The sequence below is a fragment of the Larus michahellis genome, chromosome 6 (assembly GCF_964199755.1).
Source record: "Larus michahellis chromosome 6, bLarMic1.1, whole genome shotgun sequence".
NCBI classification, from domain to species: Eukaryota; Metazoa; Chordata; class Aves; order Charadriiformes; family Laridae; genus Larus; species Larus michahellis.
The window spans coordinates 10,754,260-10,779,713 of NC_133901.1; the positions used below are offsets into that span (position 1 = coordinate 10,754,260).

Below are 25,454 nucleotides of genomic sequence, written 5' to 3' on the forward strand. Positions count from 1 at the left end.
TCCTCATCCCAGCCCTGGTCATCCTGCTTCTTGGTAAGCAAGTAAAGGTAAATGCCAGCACAGCTTTTTTTCCTAGATGCCTGTTAAACGTTGTGAGTTCTGGAGCCATCAGATAGATATTTACCATAAATAAGAATTAAACAGGATCCTGTATTCACAGCAAGTTTCCATTTGCAGCCTGCAGTCAGTGGTTCAAGACACACTCAAGAATGAATCTCAGGCTGGTACTTCCATGGTGCTGTTGGTTCAGCATTGCCAATGAAGCCAAGCGTCAGGAAAAATGGTAAACCACTGAACCACAGGGTATTTTCTCCTCTCTCCTTCCCGTTGGGGGCAGCAACATGGGAAGAAATAGACGGACACAGTCTATTAATATGTAGCTCCGTGGCTGATGTCACCCACACAATTTTGGGGTTTTCGAGAATGGGGCAGCCTGCACGGCATGAGGCTTGCTGGCGTCAGATGGAATTCACCTTTCTGAAAGGGCGAAGAGGGTCTTTGCTCACGAGTGAGCAGAGCTCATTGACAGAGCCTTAAACTAGGCTTGAAAGGGGAGGGGGACAATATCAGGCGTGCCCGTGACAAGCGGTGGGACAACACACCAAGGTAGAGGGTTGGGGTGCTAGTGAGGGCACTCAGCTGTTGCTCTGACACGTGCTGGGTACACTGGAGGACGCTTGAAGTCTTGCAGAGATGAGGGAATGGCTCCTGAGGTAATGGCGGGGGATCCAAAAGGGGAGGAGAAAAGAGGGGAACAGCAGTGAATACCTCCAAGAAATCAAGGTGTGTTCCTCTAAGAAGGTGACATGGCCGACAGCCCAGCTAAAGTGCCTCGACACCAATGCATGCAGCATGGGCAACAAACGGGAGGAGCTGGAAGCCGCCGCGCTGCTGGAAAGCTGGCACCTAGTTGCCATTCCTGAAACCTGGTGGGACGAATCCCGTGACTGGAGTGTGACTATCCATGACCAGCAACAGGGGAGGAAGCGGGGGCAGAGGGGCTGCCCTCTGGGTCAAGAAATGGGTAGAGCGTGAAGAGCCATCTCTGAAGAATAGCCAAGAGCAGGTTGAAAGCTTATGGGTAAGCATTAGAGAGCCAAGGCAACAAAGGGAGCCGTGGGTATGGTGTCTACTCCAGGCCGCCCGATCAAGGGGAGCCTATTGACGAAGCCTTCTTCCTCCAGCTACAGCAGCAGGCATCATGCTCACAGGTTCTCGTCCTGCTGGGGGACTTCCACCACCCCGACAGCTGCTGGAAAAGCAGCACGGCGAGCTGGAGGCAATCCAGGAGACTCCCAGAGCCGAGTGCCTTGACAATAACTTCTTGAGCCAGGTAATAGACAGCCCCAACAGAGGAGCGGCCATACTGGACCTGAAGGGCACCAACGCAAACGAGCTAATGGGTGACATCAAGATTGGAGGCAGCCTGGGCTGCAGCGCTCAGGCACTGGTGGAGTTCACAGTCCCGAGGGGTCTGGGCGTCAGGGGGAAGAGTAAAGTCAGGACCCTGAATTTTAGGAAAGCAAACTTCCAGCTCTTCAAAGAGCTGGTCAATAGGACCTTCCGGGACACTGCTGAAAATCCAGTTCCTATGAGACTGATAGAAATGGCACTTGCAGATTTGCATGAGGGACGTGTAAGTACAGGGAACGTGGACTACAAATTCATACCATTGCGCACATACAAGTTCCAAAGTTTTAAGCGGAGTCTTAACTGTCAGTAATGCTGAGTTTATTTAGAGAAAAAAAATCCCTTCTGTCCACACTTCCACCCTTCCTTGCCCAGCAAGACTACAATGTGCTGCCTCCTGTTCTGCAGGTCACGAGCAACCCATTTCAGAACGGCCTCGAACACGGCCTCTTCTTTCACAGGGGGCTCATCCTTCTCCAGCAGGCGTTCCAGGTCCTTGAAGGAGAGCACCAGAAACTCTGTGGACACCCTGGTCACCTCCTCGAAGTGACGCAGGATGAACTCATGGGCTGCTTCTTGCAGGTTAGGACAGTAGTAGTAGCCTGTGAATCTCCAGACGCCGATGCAATTTTCCAAGCACAGCTGGGATTTTAAGAAGTCGCAGCACAGTCTGACGATGTCCAGGACGTTGAACTGGTTTGCTGCGATTAGCAAACTTTCAACGTTGTCATCCGTGACCGGCACTGTCCCGGTGTAGGCGTACTCCATAAGGAGCCTCATCATTTCAGAGGAAGTGCCGGGGATTTTATAGACCTTCCTCTCAGCATTGCTCCAGTTGCTGGAGAACAAAGCCCTGAAAAAAACAAAGCAGTGCTGGGGAAGAAAGCGGCCTTGCTGTGTGACACCCTGACCCCATTATCCCCTGTGCCTCCTTCCCCGGGCACCAATTTGGGCACTAGCAGTAGCCATGCTGGGAGGACGTGGAGTTTTATGAAGGACCGTTTTACTAGCCGGTTGTTTTAAAAAGGAGCCACAGGGCGAGCGGGCACCTTGCTTCAACAGGAACACCCGAGAATAATGGTGTGTGGGGAAGGAAAACTTCCCGCCTGCAGCAGACCAGCCAGGCTGGCCACGCTCCCAGCCCTGCACCGTATCTGGGGGTTCGCCAGACACCACTTCCAGGGCTGATGTTCGATCTAAGCTTGTGGATGAATTTTGGTGTCTGGGGAGGTACCAGGACTAGGGTGAACTGCTGGAGGAGAGTTTGAGTGCCGAGGGAAGCGCTGGAGATACGCGAAGGCACAGTGTGGCAGAGAGCAGGAAATACTGTTGGGCCCCATCCCCTCCTCCTTCAAGCACTCACCTGAAGTACGGACTGCAGCTGGAGAGGATCATCTTGTGAGCAATGAATTCAATGCCGTCCACGCTGATGAGCCCATCGCCCAGCTTTCCTTCCAGGCAAAGCCCCCTGAAGGCGGTGCAAGCCACAGCAGTCATCTTCCTCTCCCTGGGTGAGGAGGAGTATGCGGTGCAAGCCAAGCTATCGCCCACCTCGACGCCTGAGGCACGGGGAGATGCTTCTCTCTGGGGTCCTTATAGCACTTGCCCTCCCTCCAACATCATAGTAGAATCCCTGCCTGTCTGGTGGCTCTGGAACGGGCCCCATAATGACATCACAGACGTGGCGGGGACCGGGACCAGCCGTAAGCCCCTCCACAGCCCCTCTGTGGGGCCGAGGTCTGGGTTCCCGTGGTCCATGTTGTCGTGGGGCAGAGCCGTGGGCTCCCTGGGCACTGTGGACTTCCACACAGGAGAGGAAATAAAACATGTACACGGCACTAGGCACCGTCTACAAAAGACTCCAAGCTTTTAAAAGAAAGCAAAGAAGAGGAAAGAGACGTTTGGGAAACAGGAAAACTGACAGAGAAAGCAAGCTTTCAAAACAAGTAGCAGCGTATACTTGCTCATTGTAATACATTGTTGCCATGAGCATCTACCGTAGCTAGAAAAGAAAAATGCTTGCCAGCCTCGCGTTGGAAGCTTGGTACCTGAAAAACACTTGTGTTTAACGGAAGCTCTCTCAAGAGCTAGCGGTTTGAAGCAGCAATGCTACCACGTTCAAGGCCCACTTAAGCACATGCTTAAGTCAGTTTTGCAAAGCCAGCCAGAAAGCTGAATGGAACCTGAAAATAAAAACCGCCTCTTTCCACCAATGCAAGTAAAAATGCCACGAATGCAGCAGTATTGGAAGTTTTGTTGGAAATACATGAACCACAACAGAATCCTAATCACCTTCCCATTTAGTATTTGCATTTTCAACCCCATACAACAAGAAAAAATGCAACTCCACTGGCAGTCTCCATAAAAGACACAATTCTAGCAGATAGGACCACATATGAAGACATGTACAGGTCTACGCAACCTGGGGGGTTCCCATGGGTATTTGGGGTTCCCTATGGGGGATAGTGAGGGGTTTTTGGGTCCTGTGGGTGGGATTTAGGAGGATCCTGGGGGCTATTAGATGGTTAAAGGGAGGCTTTGGGGGGCACTGTGTGTCCTTGGTGGAGTTTGGGACGGGTTCCAATCCTCGTGTTTCCAATTTTCCCCAACAGGGTAAAATTCAACTTCTCTTCGGACAAGACAGGCCAGCAAATGTGTTAAAACGGTGCAGGTTTCTTTTGATGTAACCAGGAACAGTGACGCGTACAATGATTTGAAAAGAAATGTTGCAGTAGAAAATCAGCAAGGGCGGCCATCTGGTAAATGATCAACAAATGAAAAATTGCATGTTCGTCCCTTGCCTTGGAGCTGCACGGGTTGCTTTCCCATATGAAACTGTGATGTATCACTAATACTACATATATTAAGACCGCTGGTACACGGGGAAGGTGGATTGCTTTTGCTCACCAGTTCTTTTCTCATTTACAAATGTGTCACAATTGGCAGCAGGTCTCATAGGAGCATCTGGTAACCTTTCAGAAAGGATTCAGAGCTGTTCATACTCGGATACATCCAAAGCTCATTTACTGCTTTAGACTTTCAGTAAACCAAGTTGCTGGTGGGTGCCCGGAGTCGGATCCCTTTTGGTGCAGAAGAGCAGAAGAGGGACATGGCCACTGGAGAAGGCAGGGGGCCGCAGGGCCACACCTCCTCTTTGAGGGTGCAGACGTCTCCTCATTGGTGTCGGTCACATTTATTTCTCTGCCGGCAGCAGCTCCTTTTCTGAGCAAACTTTTTTGGAGCCCAAATTTCAGTTGTCCAGACACGAGTGGGATGGGGGATGCCCTTCTAAGCAGCTGAAGCAAGGAAGCACAGGGAAATGTCACTCCTGTGTTAAAGGCGATCTCTTCTTGTTAGACACACCAAAATCCTTTCAGTGGAAATTTCCAGATTTGATGAGGAGGAACGTGGGCCAAAGTGCTGAGACTCTCGTGCCTGCCAGTGGGATGGAGGGGATGCCCGCAGTGTGACGGAGGAGGAAGGGGGAGACCTCTCCCCCTCGGGAGGGAACGATTTTGCTCACAGGCTGGTGTGGCTGAAGCCTGGCCGGCAGCTCAGCACCACACAGCCGCTCCCTCACCTGCGCAGGGGGAGCATCAGAAGGGGGAAAGGGAGAAAACGGGTGGGTTAGAAACAAGGAGAGTGGAAAAGAAAGCCCAAGGAAAACAAGGGATGCAAAAGAAAGCCATTGCTGACCAGCAAGCCAGCGATGCCCAGCCAGGCCCCGAGCAAGGGCAGCCCCCGCCACCCTTCGCCCCCCCAGCCCCTTGCAGTTTCATTGCTGAGCACGGTGTGGTAGGGTGTGGGATTAGCCCTTTGGGCGGTTGGCATCACATGTCCCCGCTCTGTCCCCTCCCAGCCTCTTGGGCACTCCCAGCACACTCGCTGGCTTGCAGTCTGAGGAGCAGAAAAGCCCTTGGTGCCACGCAGGCACTGCATGAACTAGGGCTCCCCGGGGCTCTCCGGGCTCTTTTCAGCACAGCTGCAAAACAGAGCCCCGCACGAGCTGCTGGGAAGAATTCTCATCATTCAGCTCATGACACGCTCAAGGTTCAGGACTTGTTTGGCACCCTTTTAGAACCCTCCTGGCCTTCACTCGCCTGTGCCAGCGCTTGTGGCTGCTCTAGGTTCTGCCAGTCCTCCTGGGCCATGACGGTCCCAGCCAGACCAGCCTCCAGACATGCCAGGCCCCGCACACCTGGGCAAAAGGCCGGAGCAGAGAAGAGCTTCCCTTGGGGCGAGAGGATCTGCTGGGCTCAGCTGGCAGAGGAGGAGCTCAGGCAACACTTCAGCAAAGGGCAGATGCCCAAGTCCCTGCCGGGCCCTGCTGGGCTGCACCCTCAAGTGCCCGGGGAGCCGGCAGATGGGCTGGGGAGGCCACTCCAACAGGGAGCTGTGCCTCAGGACTGCACGCAAGCAACCACCAGCCCTGGGCTGGGGTGCAGCAGAGCCAGCTCTCTGCTCAGGGAGAGCCTCTTGCCCACACTGCCTGCTGGGGCCAGCAGGGGCGGTGACCGGCATGTTTCCCCTGGGCAGGGCCGGCAGCTGTGGGAAGGCCTGGGCAGCCTGGGGAGGGACGGCTGTGGGCAACGGCTGCTTCCAGACCACGAGCGGTGTTCCCCTTCCTGCAGGGTAGCCCACAAGTTGCCGGCAGCCAATCTCGTCCTGCTGAAGCGGCTGCTGTGCCTCCTGCGGCACATCGGGCACAACGCAGCCACCAGCAGGATGAGCTGCAGCAATCTGGCCATCTGCGTCGGGCCCAACCTGCTGAGCCCTCCCAACGAGGACCTGCTCCCGCTGGAGGCCATGCTGGAGGTCACGGAGAAGGTAGGCTGTAGCCACCAGCCGCCTGCAGCCTTCCCGGCCGAGGAGAGCCGGGCTGCTCTGCTAGAGGTCCCTGGCTGCCTCCTCTCTGCAGCAAGTGCTGGGGGGGTGACTGCCTGCAAGAGCAGCCCCACAGCCACGGCCACCTTCTGCGCAGAGGCGAGGGTGCGCACTGGAAGAGGCTGCTTGGTCCCTTTCCAGGCAGCAGACTTGAGAGCGCGGCTTTGATGCGTGCAGATGAAGGCGCTGGTGGAGTTTCTGATGGAGAGCGCCGGGAGATCTTTGGGGAGGAGGTGGCCGGCCTTTCCCCTGCAGCAGCCCAGGAGTGCCCAGCCCCCCCGCAGAGAGACACAGGTAAGAGGAGGGACTGAGGCTCTTGGCGGGCCGGGGCTGGGGCTGCCAGCAACCGCAGCATCCTTTCTGGCGGGGCTGGGCACCAAGCCTTCTCCTCTCCACCTGGCCCCTGCTCGGCCCCTGCCTCTGGGAGCAAAGGTTACGGTTGCCCAAGAGGAGTTCTGGTTACGGACAAAGGACATGATGGAAGCAACAACTCACCAAAACCACATTAGGACTCGCCGTCACTAGTTACGAGGCTGCTGATGCTTCATGAGAACGCCTGGAAAACAAGCAGAAGCGACGTCGCCTTGTCCCAGTTCGTAAATGTCTCTTCTTTGACCTTGATCGCCTTTAGGACAGGTGCCAGCATCTCAGTAAGGTTTCTGAAGTCCTACTATAAGATATCTTAAAGACTTATTGACTGAAAAAGCATAAAGCTTTTATCATGAATACAGAGTCTGCTTCTTCTGAACATCTGAACTCTTACAAACAGTTTCTTCCCCCTTTTAGTACACAATTTTTTTTATGGCATCGCTTAACAGTAAGCACACAGAAAGAGAAGATTATGCTTTCAGGAAGAGAAAATAAATGCAGGGAAGTAAGCCTTGCACGGGCGTAACATGCTCCACGACAGACCTTATATTATTTTTAGTGTTTTCTTAAAATATTTCATACAAAAACTATAGAATGAGAGCCGACAAAGCCTTTGTGTTAACTTCAAAGTCTACACTACAAGGACCTTCGGAAAAAAGCAGATGCCCATCGCAGACGCACCTCGTACTCACAGAGCACTCCGGATCCTTTCCATCGGTCCTGCACTGTCGTGGCAGAAGAAAGGGCGACTGTGGAGAAATGCTGGCAGCTGACGTTCTGCTGAGAGAAGAAAAAACCCTTTCGCATAAAGCTGCGTAGGAATCTAAAGCTTCCTTTCATGGAGGTTTGCAAAGACTGCAGCCGAGCGGAGGAAAAAGCATCTGGCATCACCTCTGGCGCAATTGTTGATGCAGGCCACTGGAGCTTTTGCAATTTTTTAGACAAACCTGCCTTTTTTTACTCACTGGCAGCTCTAGTTGCGCTAGAGCCACTTTCCCAGATACACACTGCGACAGAACCCCACACCTATGTACATTCTCTTGAGCCTTCGTAGAGCCAGGGTTTCGTCACCCTACATGTCCTGAGTTGAATATTTTTGTCAAAGGGTACGGTAACCCACACATCCTTCTAAACAGCCTCCTTGCAACAAAGCAGTGATTTTTTCCAGGCCATTTCTCCCAACAGTCAAGATCTTGTCAAACTGTCGCGAAACCTGCTCAGGGGCCCTCCCAGCTTTTGGGTGCCCTTGGATTTACCAGGCGCACGCTCTCCTCTGCCTCCCAACAGCAAAAGCACGGTGCGCTCTCAGACCAGAGCACAACCCTGTGGGCGCCCACGCACACCCGGATGCTTTGACGAGGAGCCCCCGAGCGTCCCCAGGAGCGCAGGTCAGCTTTGCCTGCACCCATTACGGGGCATGCGGTTTCTGAAGCTGTGAACCGAAAACTGCATCTTGACGCTCGTCTGCGGCAGAAGCCAACCACAATGAGAACTCCACAAAAACCTAGCGACACAAATCGCAAACCTGCAGCAGCAGCAGCTTCAGAGACCAGGAACAAGGGAGAAAAATAAAACAGCTTCATCTGGCGCACAGGAAAGCGGCAGATGGAGAAAAGGGTCAGCGTTCCTAGCCATTACAGAAAACGGGCATTCTCCTTCCCTTCCTAAACCTGTCTGTTAGGCCTAAATATCGCAGCACTACTGTGGCCATACTGAGGTAGGGAACAACGGCCCTGCCGCCACACATTTACGCAGCAGGACACACAGACAGAGGGACTTCTTTTGCCACACACGGCCCTGAATTTCCTGAAAGTTTATGTTTACCAAACACACCCACGCGGAACGTACTGGCAAACAACGTTTGGCAATTAAACTTTGATGCGTTGGACACACGCGATTTTTGGGGAACTTGCCATTTGCTTCCTGCTGCTGCTGTTCTTCCTTCAGAAATTCTACTTGTAGACAAGTCATTCCCTACCGGTTTAAGCATCTACCTTCCTGGTATCGCCGGCACTTTTACGCAGGCAAGTCACTTAATTGCTCGTCTAAAATTATCCAAATGAAAGCTGTAGCCATGAAAGAGGAGTGACAAAGAAAAGGAGAGGTCAGGCAGCAAAAGAGTTCTGCAGGCTGCCACCTGCACTCAACAGCGCATTCTAGTTTTGAAAGCGCACACACCCACACCCCCACAAAAGAAAACAAACAAACAGACAAAAACCCTGGGACCTTCTATCTCTCCTGTCTGCCGCAGCTCATCCCTGTCTCAGCGTATCCTCTTGTCAGAGCACCAAGCGCAGGCCATCTGTATCCCGAGGACATTTGCACGGGACAAAGACGTGTTCAGAAATAGCCTGGATCTCCAAGAGCGGTGTCATTTTTCTGGTTTTGAGAATCACAACTCAATTTTATGTAGTGGCATGTTTGGGAGGAAACTAATTACCTTTTAAATGTAGCCTCTACTAGGGGGGAGAAAAACGTGTTAGAGACTGCAAAAAAAAAAAAAAAACAAACCCCAAAAATTAGGATTCAGACCTCCCACCCAGGAGGGAGCTGCGGGGACATTAACAAAAGTGAAGACCAAGACCAGCAACACCCAGTGAAGTTTGGCTTTAATTCTGACTGCTTACTTAAGAGACCCTCTGAGTCTACACCTCAGTCCTAGGAAGGACCAGTCCTTTTCTGGAACGACAAAAACTTTCTTTGCTTAAACGTCCCAGACTGAAGGCTCCATGGAACAAGGTCGACTGAGACACAGAAAAACATGCCATCCAGACTCAAGGAATAATAATAAAAAAGAATAAAAATCAAGTGACGCATCGGTTTCCATCATGTTTCATTCATTACATTTCTACTGGCACCTAGGTCCTCAAACATATTAGCTAGACGGACACCACAGACTAGTCAAAATTGAGTTACGCACAGGAAAATAAAAGGCTATCTCCCACTTGCCCCTGGAACCGGTATGAACAAACAGAAGAGAAACGCTTGACCCTAACGAAGGTAACAGGCAGCTCGTAATTCATTCTAGATGACAGTTCAGGCTTTGACCCCAAAGGAAGCCATTCCTAACTACCAAGGGACCTCCTCAGGCAGGAAGTACACTCTGTTAACCACAACTCCAGCTCCTCATTCGCTTTTTCTGCACTGGCAGCAAATTTGCTTTTTCTCTGCAGCTTTGACGGGGAGTATCTGTAGCGCCCCCGAACTCGCAAATGTGTCTCGCTGCTCCCCCAGCCCCACGCATGCCACTACCTGAGCAGTGAGCGGAATCAGCCGTGCGGGATTTTGTTGCCGTGACGCAGAAGGTGACCCTGGGAAAAGCAAAGCAGAGAAATGAGCCTGGTTGTCACACCCAGCCAAGGGGGACGAGCCGGGGGGACCCGCAACCCACTGCTGTCCTTGGGAGCGGGGCCAGGAAGGACCCTCCGTGCAGGGAGAGGGGGCCTGGTGCAGATTCCATCTCAAGCCCTGTTCCTGAGCCCAAAGCCCTCTCTTTCTCAGCCCCAAAACCAGCCACACGAGAGTGGTTGCCAGCCCCGGCAGCAAGAGTCCCGCTCTCCCTGTCCAGCCCCCAAACCGGCTCCCCCTCTCTGCTTCCTCACCCCCTCTGCAGCCCCCCTGGCCGACACTGAGGGACCGCAGCCACCCCACAGCCCGGCACCCCCAGGGCCCCATGGGCACTTTTGGGGAGCGCTGGGGAACTGCGGGGGGCCTGACACCGCATCCCTCTGGGGCGGCACCAGCACAGCCCGGGCGCCACTTTCTTACCGTCCTGGCAGGATTTATTTCTCCAGCACCACACCCCAAACCCCCCAGGACCATGGGACCCCACGGGGAGCCGGGCCCAGCCAGCCCCCTCTGGCCCAACAACGCCCCGCCTCAGGTCCCCCGTTCCCCCAGTCCTGCACAGGGCTCTCCCGGTCCGTCCCCCCCATCACTCTTTTTTATTAGTAGTAGGTGGAGTTGGAAAAAAATAAATCTGTCTTAAAAGTAAACTATTTCTAGTGTTTGTTTAACAGAAGTGTCTCGGTTTAGGGGTTACTTTAATCCCATGATTAACAAGACTGGTTTGAGGGAGGAACTCTGCTTTTCAACAGTATCCCAATGCTTGAACACAAGAATAAGTGAAAAAAAAAGTACTCCAGGCAACTCCATTAAAACACACGTTATGAGCCCCAAAGGAATTGGCAAGAGGCACAGGTAAAGAACAGAAAAGGCTTTATTACGTCAGACAGATCTTATTGTCCCAGCTGTACTGGGAAACGCACCGTCATCTCGGTTTAGGCAACATTCAGTACAGAGTAACTCCCGCTATCCTGGGTCATAGGTATCAGCGCCACACAGAGTTACGGTACAGTCTTCAACAGATTACAGAAGATTTGGATATGCAAAACAGTTTACATTTTTAAAAAAAAAAAAAGTTTTGGTTCCTAAGATTGTGACCGGATATTTACTGCTTTGTACACGTCCCACTCCTTTCATTTCCTTTACAACCCACCCCACAATAGCTAAATGAAAGAGAATCTTAAAAACTTATTTCTCTGCTATTTGTTTTCTAGTAAGGCAGCGAAATCTTCCTTTTAAAATAAAGGACCGGGCATTTTTCCATGTGAACTTTCCACCAAGAGGACAAGCTGCTTGTATCCAGAGACTGGGAACAAGGTCATGACTTTGCTACACAAGCGGCCTTTCTAGTCTGAGGGATCCAAAATGTGACCTCTATAATCCCCGTTTTCTATTTTTTCTTATCAGTCTCAGCAGTTCACAGGAGCAGGCCAGCAGTGGTACCATCAGAGGCAGCTCTGTTTCAGCAATCATTCTCAGATGCTTTCTAGAAGGGAGAAAGCATTTCTTCCATCTTTTAAGGCCCAGTTGAGCACTACAAGCAAGTGTATGCACAGCTTGAAATGAAGCGACCGTTACCTGTGATTGTTATTCTCCTGTGCAAATAAATAGTGGCTTCCCAGGAAAAACTGTAGTAGTTCGCATTCAGAATGATTAGTACCACATGCATCTTACAATGTACCTGAGAACAGGTACAGGGCTGGTAAGAGTAGTGCAAAAGGTACAGAATCTCACAACACACGTTTCTGGTTTCTTTCTGTATCGATTGTGAGTTAGATTTTTTTTATTTTATTTTTATAAGAAGAGCTGAACAGAAGAGCATGGTCTCTGTTAACCAGAGGGAACAAAAACATCCTCCGTAGCTTGCTAGATCTCAGAATTAAAAAAAAAAAAAAGTATACAGTGCGGGTGTTTAAGTGCATACATTAACTATTAAAATGGAGGAGCAGAATTAAAAAAACCTCTGTAACTGATGTTTAATTTAAAAATATCATCTGATACAACTATAATAAGGCATTGTAAATACTGTGCTGAACTCCAGAGGTTACTTTATTCTTTCTCTCCTGGCTTCTAATAACACTTGTAAAAAACAATGCAACCAAACATGGTTTTAGGTAGGAGGGGGTCTGGTTTTGCAGGAAACCCCACCTGTCCAAGCGATCCTGCGCTGCTGCCCACATCCATCCCTGCATGAAATGGGTGCACAGCTGCTGCCCGCCTGACCCCGCGCCATTCCCTGTGTTCCAGAGAGGCGTAAGTGGTTTGTAGCAGAACACTGAAAGGGTAATCATACATAGGCTGTGTTATCTGTTTAGAATAGACTAATTAACATACAGCACGTAATTACTTTAGTTTGTTGGCAGGCATACTATTGTTTTTTACACTAGAACAAAGTCCTTCTAGTGTAAGTCTGCTTATCCTTAGCTGGAGCAGTCTTGATGGGAAGCCACTTCTAATTTACGGAGCATTGGGGAGACTATCTGAATGTAAAACCCCGCAAAATGGAAAACGCTGAAGCTGATAACTCATCACTGTAAGCTGATGTTTGATATCCAGCCCCCCAATGTTGGCATAGCTTTCCCTCTGGAGAGGGGGTTATACACTGTCCTTTCCTCTGCCTTTCTAGAATTATCCACTTTCATACCCAGCAGAAGCGTATGTGCGGTGTCGCTGATCAGTTCACTGACCTTGTCAACAGTGCCCTCAATATGCACTTAAGGGACTTGGCTATTTCTTTTAACGTGGTTTTTCTAGGAGTTTGTGTTAGTGATTTGGGCCCCTTCTTGAGCTGGCTGGAGAAGAGCTGCTTTTCTGTTCAGTTGGCCTATCAAGCAGTTGAAACACTACAACTGCTGTCTTTGTGATTCCTTCAAAACATTTATAGGACATATAATACAGTAATTCTACAACAAAATTTTAAGTCAGGATTATCTTTAGTGTGAAGCTCTTACAGCACAGAACATTCACCTGTATAAAAACATGGGAGGCAAAAATGATCCGAGTTTGGATTTCTAAAGCAGCAGTGCATAGGGAGCTATATTTTACTACTAGAAATACTACTTCAGTTCTTATATTTAAACTCTTGAACTTCTCGGTGTTCTAGGGAGCAGACAATAATCCTACATGGGGAAATGGGGCTTGAGGATTTTTTTTAATTGGTATGTTCATAATAGAACTATGGCAGTATCATCTTTAAAAATTAAGATGTGAATATGAGTGATGAAGCTAGCCCAGGGTAATTAATCCTTGTGGGAAAATGTTTTCTTGTCTGTGCATAGAATAAAAACAAATGCAGGTAAAATATTCAGAAACCCTCGAATCAAATTAGGACTGTAGCATGTGCATGCAAAAAGGACAATCAAAGGACTGAGTGTGAGCTAAAGCTTAAGACCTAAGAACTCCAAAGTTTTTTATTGATGTGACAACAACTCTGTTTGAAGAAAAATAAAGTTAATGAAATTTACATGATGGAAAACTTCCAAGCTCCCACAGATTCTTCATAACCAAAACACATTCATGAATCAGTTGAACCACAGCAATAGTAAGGCCCTACCAGTTTTGCAGACTGATTTAAACTTCGAGCAAGAAGGAAGGAGGATGCTTTGATTCAAGTCAGAGGGGGTAGGATGAACTGAGCCGTCAAGTTCAATGCTCTGCTCACTTTGTGAGCTCAACCACTTCTGTTTGGATGGGCATTTAAACAGATTGTGGTAGCTTTACATTAAGCCAAACCTTCAAAAGTTGGGCAATAAACGAAGACAGGAAATAGAAAAATCTAAGTAATGCTGGATTTGTTACAAAATCAAGGGCAAACCGAGCAAGTCTGAGAAGCATTTCCAACCGTTTGAAAACCTGCAGATAAAGCAGTATCCCGAATTCAAGGCATGATTCTGAGCCTTTTAATGTTACCTGGAAAAATTATCCCCATCAGTTGAGGTTAAGACTTACGTTCTAGCCAACAGCTCGACAGGTCTGCAATTTCCAGGCTCTCGAGTTAGATCTGAGGCTAACAGGATGGATCTTCGTCAGTGGTGGAGGTAGCAACAGCTGAAGGAACAGGCTGTGGCATTTCCAGTGGATTTTGAAGTTTTGTTTCTGAAATGCTAAATTCCATCATGGGCTTTTTCATCTCCACCACAGGTGCAAAAAACCAGTAATGCTAATTCCAGCAATCCAGATCCTATTTCATATGCAGAAATTAACCCAAAGGCAAGTAATAAAAATGCATACATCATCCCATTCAATTATTCAGCAGTTTTGCAGACATACTGGGAAAAAAACTAGTTTTCAATATAAAAATTGTCTATGAAACAGTCTAACTTTAATTTTTCTCCATGGATCATAATTCCACGTGTGCTTCTGGATCTGTAGAAGAGGAGAGAAAAATGAGTACTTAATTTCCAGCTGCCTCAATTAGCAGATTGGTTTGAAATTAGTATATAAACCCCAAATACTTGTTCTTTGCAAGGTTACCAGTGACTGAAGAACACTTCATACCCATTGTGTATAGCGGCACTTTAATTAAGGGTTAAGATAAGGCAGAGCTCATAAAATCACAGGAACAGTGAGGGTCTTTAACAGAACTGGGAAAAGTGCAACACAGCTCTCTGTTGTCAGAATCAGGTGACATTACACCAGCCTGACTCAGCGAGGCCTTTCTGTCCCACTAACATACACGGATTATCGAGCAGATCCACCGTGCAAGCTTACAGTGAACCAGTACGCAACTTAACCCCAGTCCAAACAGATAGGAAGGAAGTCCCAGAAGTAGGGAAATATCAGAAAGATTACCGTGTGTGTGTTGTTCTGGCATCTTAGCTGGTGTTCCCGTTTCTTTTTCTTTCTGGAAAAGACTTTGGAGCAGTTTGATTTCTTGATCATAGTCCTGCCATTCCGGAACTATGCGCATCGCTGCTTGCAACTTGGGCTCTTTGGTCATTGGGTTATTACACTGTAAACAAAACATACGAACTGTTCAGACACTTAATGTGTAAAAAAAGGCTTATTTTACTGAATAGAGGTATGCTTCCCCTTTGTGGAACGAATCTGTTGTTGGTGAACAACACATGCCTGTATTGTACGTAGCCAGAGTACTCTGTAAAGTATCTTTCCAAACTCGTAATAACGTAACTGCTCCAGACAAGAGAAATAGAGAAGCTAAAGGAAAAAACTGAAGTGCTGAAAACACTGAAGTAACAACACAGGATGAGATGTCTAGAGCTGAGGCAGGGAAGCGCCTCTAAAACCGGTCACTGTATTTTGTTGTGAATAAATGAAGAATGAAGGAGCCGTACTGCACTTACCAGGTCAATGGTTTTTGCTCTCTTCTTTGAGGAATCATCACACCATGTTTCACACCACAGCCACTCCTGGGGGAGTGATTTAATTGGCACCTGGTGGATCATGTTATTCGGCAAATCCTGTTGTGAAGAATGAGAGTGAGCAGCAGTTTCCACAGGGTGCAGAGTGGGAGGAACCCACCACACCCACACCCCCAACCAGACAACAGGGAGAAGTTTAACTTTTGTAAAGTTTTTTTTTTCCAGTGCAAATAAAAAGTAAAGAATCAACCTTTCATTTCATTGCAAAGTCCTTTGGGAAAAAATCTGCATACAACAACTGTTAATCTTATTTTGTTGAAAATTAGTTATTTAGCAAACAGTTTTAAAGCAGTAATGTGAATCCAGTATCAAGCCTGTACTGGACCAGTTTGAAAGACTATTCTTAATTGATTAAAACCATCATGTTAGTTTTTTCCATCCGCCACAGTACAGGCCTTATTTCCATGTTGTTAAGTCAGTGCACAGGAAAGCCCTCGCAGTTGGATAGCTCAAGAAACAAGTACCCAGTTGTGTTATGTATTTGTCTTGGAGTATACTGGAAAATTTGATAGTCTTAAGGCATTTAAGGGGAAAGTGTTGTTTCCACCCACCAGTGATGTTTGATGCTATCAATACCCGCCTCGTTTGAAGGCAGGGCATAACAGGCCTGCCACTGACATCTGTCTGTGATTGACGTTTGTCCAGGAACGGAGGGGTCCCAACCTGCCATCGTACCCCAGCGCAACAAAACAAACCAAACACAATAAAAACACACCTGATCAAGGTTGGACAGACTGTTAGGATCCTGACTAAGACCCTGATACTGTCCTCTGAGTCGATCTCCAGCTGCTATCTTTCTGAACTTCTTCAGATCCACAACATACAGAGCACTACGTGGAGATGATGCAATTAGTAATGACATTTGAGTGATGGGCAACTTACTGCAGCCCCAGCAGACCCCGAGATATAATACGCTAAAACAATCTCTTGGTGGCAGTACATCAAGTTATCTAATACAAGGCAAGAAAGCAGTTCTAACAAGGCACATATGAGAAAAAATTTTCAACAAATCTATCTTGGCTTTGCTGTCATGCAGTCCCTTCTTCCAACATTTGTTATTAAGAAATGAAAGTGCCTGGTTAGTTAACACCTCAGTTCTTCATCTGTAAAAGTTGTAGCACACTGAAAGTAACTTCAGTGTCCCTAGTGCTTCAAATGGACCATAGGGAATGGAACCTTAAAGAGGCAGCAGTAGAGCAAAAAGCGGTTCACGGCAGCGTTGTACACCTCAGCTAGTTTTCCACTAATGCTAAGTAATAGCAAAAGCCTTCCCCTGCTATTTTGAAAAAACGGAATTCTTCAGTACCTGATGTGGTATTTTCTTCCAGCTAAATGACTTGCCCAGTATCCCGATTTCCAGAACCTGTAGCCATCCATTTCTCTTCGACTGTCACAGAACGGAGTATATCCATAAGGAGCACCATCTAGATTGAAATCTCTTAATTCCTTTAGATCTGTGCGCACAATCTGAAGGGAAAGGACATTTTATTTTCATTTGTCAAAGCCTGCCACGAGTTATTTTGAAATGCTGGTCAGGATTTAATTCAAACGGAGCAAACAATTAAAGGAACAACTACCTGTCATACTCTGCAGTCTTCGGCATTATGTATATGTAGCACAAAAACACAGCACAAAAGGTGTTGTCTCCCTTGCCCTTAGTGCTGGAGCAACTAAAATAGAGCTTAAAATAATCTGATAGGGGTTGGTTTGAGAGCTGAAGGGCCAAATAGTTGCTTAATAAGTAGCAAGAATTCTCACTATACATGAACTCTATCGGGATCTTTTCCTCTTGAAAATTTGCAAACCCTTCAGGGAATAAGGCTTTTAAGTGTCTTTTTGACACAGATATTGTGGCAGTAATACTACTCTAAAAATACCACTCTGGCAGGGGGAAAAAAACGCATTAATATCTCTTATAAACAGAGCAAAAACTGTCTAAAATGAGAACGGCCTAGCTGGAAATTTATCCCAGGTGATACTTTAGCATAAGTTGTAATGGCTTTACCTGACATGGGATCATACTGTACACATGCTGAAACACCTACAGCATTTTATGCTTACGTGTTGATAATCTGTACTTCTCAGTTTCATAAGTGTTTTTGGAGGAGTGTTTTTGGCAGCTCTCACTGCCCACGTATCCTGTACTCTCAAACCCTTCAGGCAGTAAACGTGTGCAAAGCCTTACAGACACCGTTTGCTTTGCAGCGGGATGTGGCTTCGTGCACAAGGGATTTGCCTTCTCGCTGCTCTGGACACCACTCGCATTGGGCCAAGTTAAAAGCCAGGGGAGGGGGCAGGCAGGGTGTTTGGTGACTTAGGAAAATACTGTGTGTGATAAGTGATCTGCAGGCTGGGAGAACAGATGGAACTGGAAAAACGGAAGGGTGAAACAAGAATCTATTTGGCAAACTAGCTGGAATCACAGTGAGTGAACGAGGAACCAGACAGGCCAACAAAACCAGTCTTTGTGAGAACAGGGAAAAACAGCGCTCACCGGAGCATGCTGTAGTTACAGAATCAACCTTCAGTCATGCCTGCAAAGGGATCAAACTTGCAACCTTTCCAATAATACAAAAATTGTAATCAAGAACATACTATTCCTAGAGAAAATAAAAAAAAAAAAGAAAAAAGTAAAAAATCAAGTAATTTCAACCTCTGTGTTACCTGATCAGCATCCACAAACAGGATTTTATCAACAGCTAATGGGAAAAGCACGTCTAGAAAGAGGATCTTGTAACCCCAGATGATACGCTGTTTCTCTGTTTGCTGATGAAGCCAGCGTGGCCATTTGTACTGGACAAGCTCATATTGGAAATTGTACTTCTCTGCCATGTAGGGGATGAACTCCTGCAGAGAGAGAGGGGCAAAAAAAGTAGCTTATCTCAGTTCTTTGTTCCTCTGCAGGTAAAAGAAAAGTGCATTACAAGAAATGGACTTCAGTCTGGTAAAAGGGCACAGGACATTAGAAAATTAAATACCACAAAGAATAACTGACACACCAAAGACATAACCCCAAACTGAACAATCAGTACAAATTGTAAAGCCATCACAAGACAACTAAATGTTTTGGCGCTTTTCCCCATGCAATTACTTCTGAGCCATTTCATAGTGATCCACAGATCAGTTTAAAAGAACGCATTACTCAAATCATAGAATTTTGCAGATGGGAGAATTATTATTTAGGGCTGTACAAAGCAGTGTAAATGGGAATAATAAAATGAGATAAAAGAATTGGGAGAAATTTTTTACTAGAGCAACTTGGCTCACTGTCAAATCAGTTGATATTCTCCTCTGCGAGGCTGCTTCTGACAGCGGGAGTACAGGTTTAGCCAAGGGATCCTGGTACAACGCGGGAAGGGAGGGGGGCAGCCACTGCTATGCCACCCCAAGAGGGGACCGACAACAGCAGAGTCACAGCACAGCCCATGTAACGTAGGCAATGCCCCAGCAACAGGGACATGGCCGATTATTTCTCCTTGAGTTCATGCTGAACAGGTAAAATTCTCTAAGAAACGATACTGTTAAAAGTTGCAAATTCCTTAACGTTTTGACACCCGTTTACCTCTGGGTTCTGTTTTGAACCCTGCTATTTGTTTTATGGTGTATACATAAATATATCGTATAATTGATATATATCCTATCGATAAGTATTTCCAGGTATACTCATCTAGGGCTGGTGTCACTCTCTGGCATGCACCGCTCATGTACTCCAGTCAATCTGAAACATGGTTTTCATGTCTCCTCTTACGAAGCTCTCTCCATGCATAGTCCTAAGTGTTGCTTCTCTGGTAGTTATTTTTCCTATAATCTTTCAACCCTCATGTATTAGATGTAAGTTTATAGCTACAAATTTCATCTTAAACTCTACACGAGCGAGTCACAAAAAAAAAGTTCAGATTCTTTCAAGTATGATTTTCCTAATATGTGCTGTTCTCTTAAATATTTACCTTCAGCATGAGTCCACTGTCAACCTGGCTGTTATTTCTCAAAGCTTTCTAAGCTTTCTAGGCAGAACCACCAGCTTATACCAACTTGATGCTTTGTCAAAATAGAAGGTATACAGCCAGATAACTGCACACTCATTTACGCAATAGCATGATGTACAAGTTGCAACCTTTTTTTTTTTTTTAAGCTTTTCCCCACAATGGAAAATTGGTAACTTTCTAATTGGTAACAAACCTTGAATGTAGGCGATAAGTAGTTCTTCAGAAACCAAAACTTTAAAGGAGTCTTAGTATGTTTCAGCACAGACAACATCATTATGCTAGCAAAAGAAAAAAAAAAATAAATAAAGCATTTACAAGAACAACTGCCACCCACTAGAGATCAGCTACATAAGAGATTACAAACTGCTGATTTACGTTATTAGACAAATTGCAGTTATGTGCCAGGTAACTGATCTTCATGCATGAGGGAAAAAAGCAGGCAGCATCACCCTGTTGCAAATAGCTTTATTTTATCTACAAAATTACTAACGCCCCCCCAATCTATATATTTTAACTAGTCAGAGAATATACCACCTGTCGGCTTTCACAGTCCTTTGAGAACAGAAGTTCAGATTCTTTTCCAAAGCAACTATGACCTATTCTATAGCTTCTTAACAATACATTTGTATTTGGTTATACTGTAGTGACAAAATTAAGAACAGCAACATACCAGCTATTAAACTAAGTCTAGTTTGAATGTATGAACGTTATGCAGACAACAGTTCCTATAGTATAGTCAATGCTAAATTCTGAGCTGCTGAAAAAGGTTGAAAAAGGTTGGGTTTTTTTATATTCTTGCAAATTCTAAGCTTTTTCCTTGGGGAAAGCAGGGCACATTACCATTTGAGACCCCCAGATTATAAATTCTGAACTAACCGTAGGAATCTTTCATATAGGTGTCCTGAAGCCACAGAGAATATATTTAGGACATCATCTTTATCCTGTTTCACATCTTCATTCTTTTGTCCACCTGTGAATCCCCTGAAAGGACAAATGTATTTACGTAAAGGACAAGACAGTAAGGGCCAGCTATATAGGAAAGAGTGCAACAGACCATAAATTGCTACAGCATTGGTTTAATATAGTACAACCGTGGGGTTTGGCTTCGTCCCCCCGCCTCCACCGGTCAGGGCATCCTCCACAAGGCAGAGTGCTGCAGACACAGACCTAGAAGACCCTAGAGATGAACACCTATTGCATTGAAAGACTGCTGCCTGAGACGCAGCTCCTGGAAACGAACGATGTCTCCGGGCTCCTAAGTAGCTGTGGGTGTAAGGGAACACAGTGCAGTAACACAGTTCTCTAGAAAGAGGGCTCCCTATGAAAGATAACCCAAAATTCAAGCAGTCTTAATAGACAGCTATTGAATATCACAGACCTAACAGCATCATCAAATAGTTTTCCAGTTTCAAGAGACTTGCCGGTTATTATTGAATTAGTTTTACCATTTGAGAGATTCCCAAAATCCAGATTCATTCTCACTGGTACCATCACTCAGGAGATCTTCATTCATCATATCTAGTTTTTTCTGAACCTGCAAAGCATAACATCGCTTTAGCGAGTGGAACCGCATATTGGGCAAACAGCTATGGAGTGTTATTTTGACGCTGGCTGTGTTTGTATCCGTTTGAATTGTGTCCGGTGAGCTGACAGGTAACCTAAGCTCCCTGGAGAACCAGCTCAGTAGTGAACTGACATTTCCAGAACAGATTCCAAAGCTGTTTCCAGACACCAAAAGCATGTTAGTCTGGATGGTTAAAATGCTTTGCTAAGAGGTGTAGATGTATTGCCAGATAAGTAAAATTGACCTGTAACAGATAAAATACCGGCTCAATGGATACACTGAATGTTTATTACTAGACATATATAGGACATACAAAAGTGACTATTTTTTTCTGAAGTCAAAAGCAGAACTGGGTCAGTAAAATGTGAGCAAAATTGTTTCTCACAGGCATACAAAAGGCACAGCAGTTACATGTCATTCTCTCCTGTGTCAAAAAAAAACCCAAAACCAAGTCTACAGATAATTCTCTCTATTATTGATACTGTGATGTGAACTTTGTGCAAACTGCCTCAAACGTATGCTTGTAGGAAGGGATCGTCAGGCCCTAATCAAAGTTTCTTCCCCGCTACTGGTCAGTCTTTTTTAAGAGCAACTCCAGTTTTTAAACTTACCTTCACTTTAATAATTTTGCTCTTGAAGTTGTTGAGAACAACAATAACTTCGCTAGCTTCAGGTGGAGAGTCTGTGCCGTCATGGCTGAAAATACAGCAAAATACTGACCTTTACTACAAAGCAGAAGTATGTTCTTTATTAAGCCTTAGCACTATAAAACAGGTTTGAGACATGTGACAAAGTAGCAAATGCACGTATTTGAACACACACTTACTGGGTTTTTTAAATGAATTCATTTGTTTTATCTCACATAACTTACATTCAGTATGAAATGTAATTTGCTGTTCAGTTCACTACATTTTGGCAAGGGAACTGTTAGATTCGCGTATTACAGTGCCTATCTAGTTCAAAAGTTTCACACACACAAAAAAAAAAGATTGAAGTATTTCTTATACTGTCCTACCTGTAGATTCTGTAGATATCCTCAGATCTGCCCTTTCTCAGTCTTAGAGTCCACGCACCAGGATTGGCTTTTAGCTGGAAGTAACCCTGTAAAGCAAAAATAACATTTGTCAGTTTCCAGAAACAGCAAACGTACAAAACCAAGTTTTTAAGTCATGTATTTTCACCCACTGTTTTATATCTGAAAATAGCTCTTTGTAAGCCAGCTGATTAATATAACCATATGGTCTTAAAAACCCAGAGAACAGGAGAAAAACCCCAGAAGTTCCATTCAAAATCACTGTATTTTTCGTAAGAGACAGGAGGATAAAAAGGTCTAGCATTATTTGTTAGATAAGGGAAAGTCTTCAGGGTATCCTGACAGGAACAGTGCTATCACAGAGGTTTTTCTGCATAAGCTTTCCTTCACGAAGGAGCGAGTGAATTTCAGAACGCTGGCTGGTAACTAAATAGCAGTCTGTGAACCATCTGCCAACAAAAAATTTACATCAGTTTTGAAGCTTTAGGGGACTACTACTTCAGCTAGGGCAGGAAACAGTAACATAATTTATATGTTACAGGGTATCTCTTCTACAGAACTTAAAAAATCACACTGTGAAATTCCAATATTGTATACAAGTCTTGGAAGTTTCAGGTTCCAGATCTGAATATTTTCTTCTGTGATTTAGATTATTACACCTGTAGAAGATACAAACATTTGTAGTGATGCTTCAGTGTCCTGTCCAGTTTTGTACTGTGACCCCCAGACACACACAGTTCTATATGTGAACCAGTCTGCTTTTTAAAAAAGAAGGGAAAAAAAAAAAAAAAGAAAGAGAACGAGCAAGAAGAAAAAAGCACAGGGCACGTTCCTGGTCTCTCCATACCCCTTCACAGCATTGTATACTGTGGGACCTACACTTTGGTTTAGCTAATTCGATAAAAAGCCATTAAGCCTTACTCCCCAACATACACACACACACAGCATGATCACACATAAAATAAGGGTCATCTTCCTTTCTAGAATAAGAAATATTACATCATTATAGGATATACTTCAGCACAGAGAAACAGAAAATGAGTGTAGGAATCAGTGAACATTTTTTTTCCTTGCTTTTTCTTTAATACATTTAAAGATTCCAAAAACCACAGTAGGCAGTTTATTCCAGTTTTTCACTAACATTATGCATCAAGAAAATATTCCAGTGACTAACTTCCCTTGGCATAATTTTAGTCCATTACTGCTCTAATTGTCCAGCGCGGACACTGAAAACAGACTGATCTCTTATGCAGCTGCCTTTGTAAGCAACAATCATATGCTTGGATTTCCATCACCTTTTCTCAACTTAATTAAGCAATTCCCGTTCTTCCACACTTCCTTTGTTTTTTAGAATGTCAGTTATTCCCTGCTGACTCTCTCCATTTGTTCTGTAGGTCTCCTGAAGAAACGGGTCCCAAAACAAGACAGCTGTCCACCTGAGGCTTACAGTACCAGAGGGGACGCCCTAAGGAGTTCCCTGTCTAGAGAAACCAGAACTGCCTGACCTTCCCTGGAAAGACGCCTCTTAAGAATGTTGGCGTCATTTTAAGGTATTCCAGAAGACCCTTCTCAGCAAGGCGACGCGAAAGGAATACATCTTGGAAAAGGTAAGAGACAAGTAAGTACACGGCAAGGTTTTAGACGTCAATGTTAGGAATGATGTGGTTCTGATACTCTCCACAGGTGCTTCCGAATGTCAGTAACACCACACATCCATAACCCACACACTACAAAATACTCAATGCCTTATGCAAGCAATTGTGCTGACTGGAGGCCAGTTATTTTTTGCCAATTTCAATCAAATGCTTACCAAGTTGGCCATAACAATGGTATCAACAATGACAGGATTGGTTGAAGTTCCCAGTGTAAACTGGAGTCCCCGAGGAGGCTGTCCAGTAGTAATATCATAGCAGTGTCCTTCCAGAAGCAGATACTCCAATTCATACTCTGCAGCTACAACATTATCCACCTGTAAGGAGATACTGCTGAATTCGGCACTAGCTCTAAAGTGCAAATTTTTAGTGAATCAGTTATTCTCTAAAATAGCCATAGTAATTAAATAACAATTTTACCAGAGTAATTTTATTAAACAAATACCTAGAAAGCCTCAAAGAGCTCAGCTCCTTCGAGTGACAGACTTCACACACATGTTGTTAAGAGTGTCCCTGAGCAAGACGATTTCAATCTCAACTGGTAAGATATTAGGATAGGAAAAGGGAAGGACTGTTGCCCTATTTGACAATTATTATTTTTTTTAACGTTTATTGGCAAAATGTAGTCAAGTAAGCGATCAGTTTGGCATCTCATAAAAAGTATATGGCAGGCTCCACAACTTTGAATCTAAATCTGTTTAAAGGTAGTCACATCCAATATTTATCATCCGAAATAAACATTTTGTTTTGCTAAGCTCTTACAGTGTGCTAGGCTACTGTCAGAAATACCAATTCCTTTTTTCTACACCAAACAAAAGTGCCAAGAAAAGAAAAGGAAAAAAAAACCTGAAACACAAATCAAAAAAACCCTTGGGTCCCTATCAGGCTAAATTCAGATGTAGCCTGAGGACACTACATAAGCAAAATACTAGTCTAATCTCCTAATCTCACAAAGCATCTTCTCTCATTGCACATCCAAAAGGACAGCTGAATCGCTCCAGCACCAACGGGCTGCATATTAGGAACTGGAACTGGTGCACCTGCAAAAGGACCTCAGCCTCCACAGCTGTCAGTCAGGCAGCTTTTGCATACGCTGGATTACACTTACAAAATTACTGGGTTTAATATATAGCTGCAGTTCTTCAAGGCCAACTAAACAATGGCTTATTTCAAGGGAAAAGACTATTTGACTGCCTCTTTTAACTTTTATTATTTAACATTGCACCCTGAAGTCCAAAATTTTCTACTTTGCATCACACATGGATTACCTAACTTGTAATATACGTGGTTTTAGTGCCTATCGTAACATGTTAGTGTAGTGCATTCTAACTGCTTACCAGCCTGCTCTTCTGGAAACTATCAAAGTTAACTGCTAACAGCAAGAGGTTAATAATTCGCACTGAATTATCTAACCGTTAAAGATTAACGAGAGTCATCAACTTGTACATACAGCTACTCTTCTTTCATTTCTAATGTCCTTTTTCTACTCAACTCTAGAACCCTTGGATTTTTCTTTCCTCCTTACTGTATCCCTGTGTACGTGGGGCAGCACTGCCCAGACCAATATTCTAATACTCTAATTCAAGGCCTGTTCCAGCAGCAACCCTAAAACTACTGCAATTGAGTGGATTTCTGCTGCACTGGTTTTACTGTTTTACTGATGCTGCAGAGCCTTTTGTGGGCCACAGGAGTGTCTGCCACTAACAAAAGCTGTGGAAATGAACAGGTAGCTAAAATCAGCTTGGTGGTTTCTCAGAATAAGGCCAGTTTCAGAATCTGCTTACTGAAACAGGACTCGGATCTTACTTCAAAATTTCTAAAAAGAGGTTT

At 45.6% G+C, this 25,454-nt stretch overlaps 2 protein-coding genes across 5 annotated transcripts in view; both read right to left on the minus strand.

Annotated features, from left to right (window-relative positions):
- Positions 1-1,440: 1,440 nt before the first annotated feature.
- On the minus strand, positions 1,441-4,366 carry LOC141744862 (kelch-like protein 10). The gene is made up of 4 exons (XM_074591682.1): positions 4,318-4,366; positions 2,774-2,969; positions 1,766-2,263; positions 1,441-1,474 (listed from the first exon to the last, which is right to left on the minus strand). Exons 1-4 carry the CDS (start codon positions 4,364-4,366, stop codon positions 1,441-1,443), a joined length of 777 nt encoding a protein of 258 aa, XP_074447783.1.
- Positions 4,367-10,864: 6,498 nt separating this feature from the next.
- UGGT1 (UDP-glucose glycoprotein glucosyltransferase 1) overlaps positions 10,865-25,454 on the minus strand; it is a 49,286-nt gene continuing 34,696 nt past the window's right edge. For all 4 annotated transcript variants that reach the window (XM_074592382.1, XM_074592381.1, XM_074592384.1 and 1 more), the window contains 12 exons: positions 23,783-23,941; positions 21,955-22,040; positions 21,551-21,635; positions 20,821-20,909; positions 20,252-20,356; positions 19,569-19,653; positions 18,054-18,236; positions 16,696-16,856; positions 16,105-16,219; positions 15,312-15,428; positions 14,800-14,959; positions 10,865-14,373 (listed from right to left, as the gene is read on the minus strand). In XM_074592382.1, the coding sequence (XP_074448483.1) occupies positions 14,348-14,373; positions 14,800-14,959; positions 15,312-15,428; positions 16,105-16,219; positions 16,696-16,856; positions 18,054-18,236; positions 19,569-19,653; positions 20,252-20,356; positions 20,821-20,909; positions 21,551-21,635; positions 21,955-22,040; positions 23,783-23,941 (1,371 nt within the window). In that variant the 3' untranslated portion in view covers positions 10,865-14,347. The remainder of the gene's footprint in view (positions 14,374-14,799; positions 14,960-15,311; positions 15,429-16,104; positions 16,220-16,695; positions 16,857-18,053; positions 18,237-19,568; positions 19,654-20,251; positions 20,357-20,820; positions 20,910-21,550; positions 21,636-21,954; positions 22,041-23,782; positions 23,942-25,454) is intronic.

Coding starts and splice junctions, on each gene's coding strand:
- LOC141744862 (XM_074591682.1), bottom strand. CDS start 4,366: ATGAGACCTGCTGCCAATTGTGACACATTTGTAAATGAGAAAAGAACT. Junction 2,970..4,317: donor TGTAAATGAGAAAAGAACTG/GTGAGCAAAAGC, acceptor CCCGTGCCTCAG/GCGTCGAGGTGGGCGATAGC. Junction 2,264..2,773: donor AGCTGCAGTCCGTACTTCAG/GTGAGTGCTTGA, acceptor TGTTTTTTTCAG/GGCTTTGTTCTCCAGCAACT.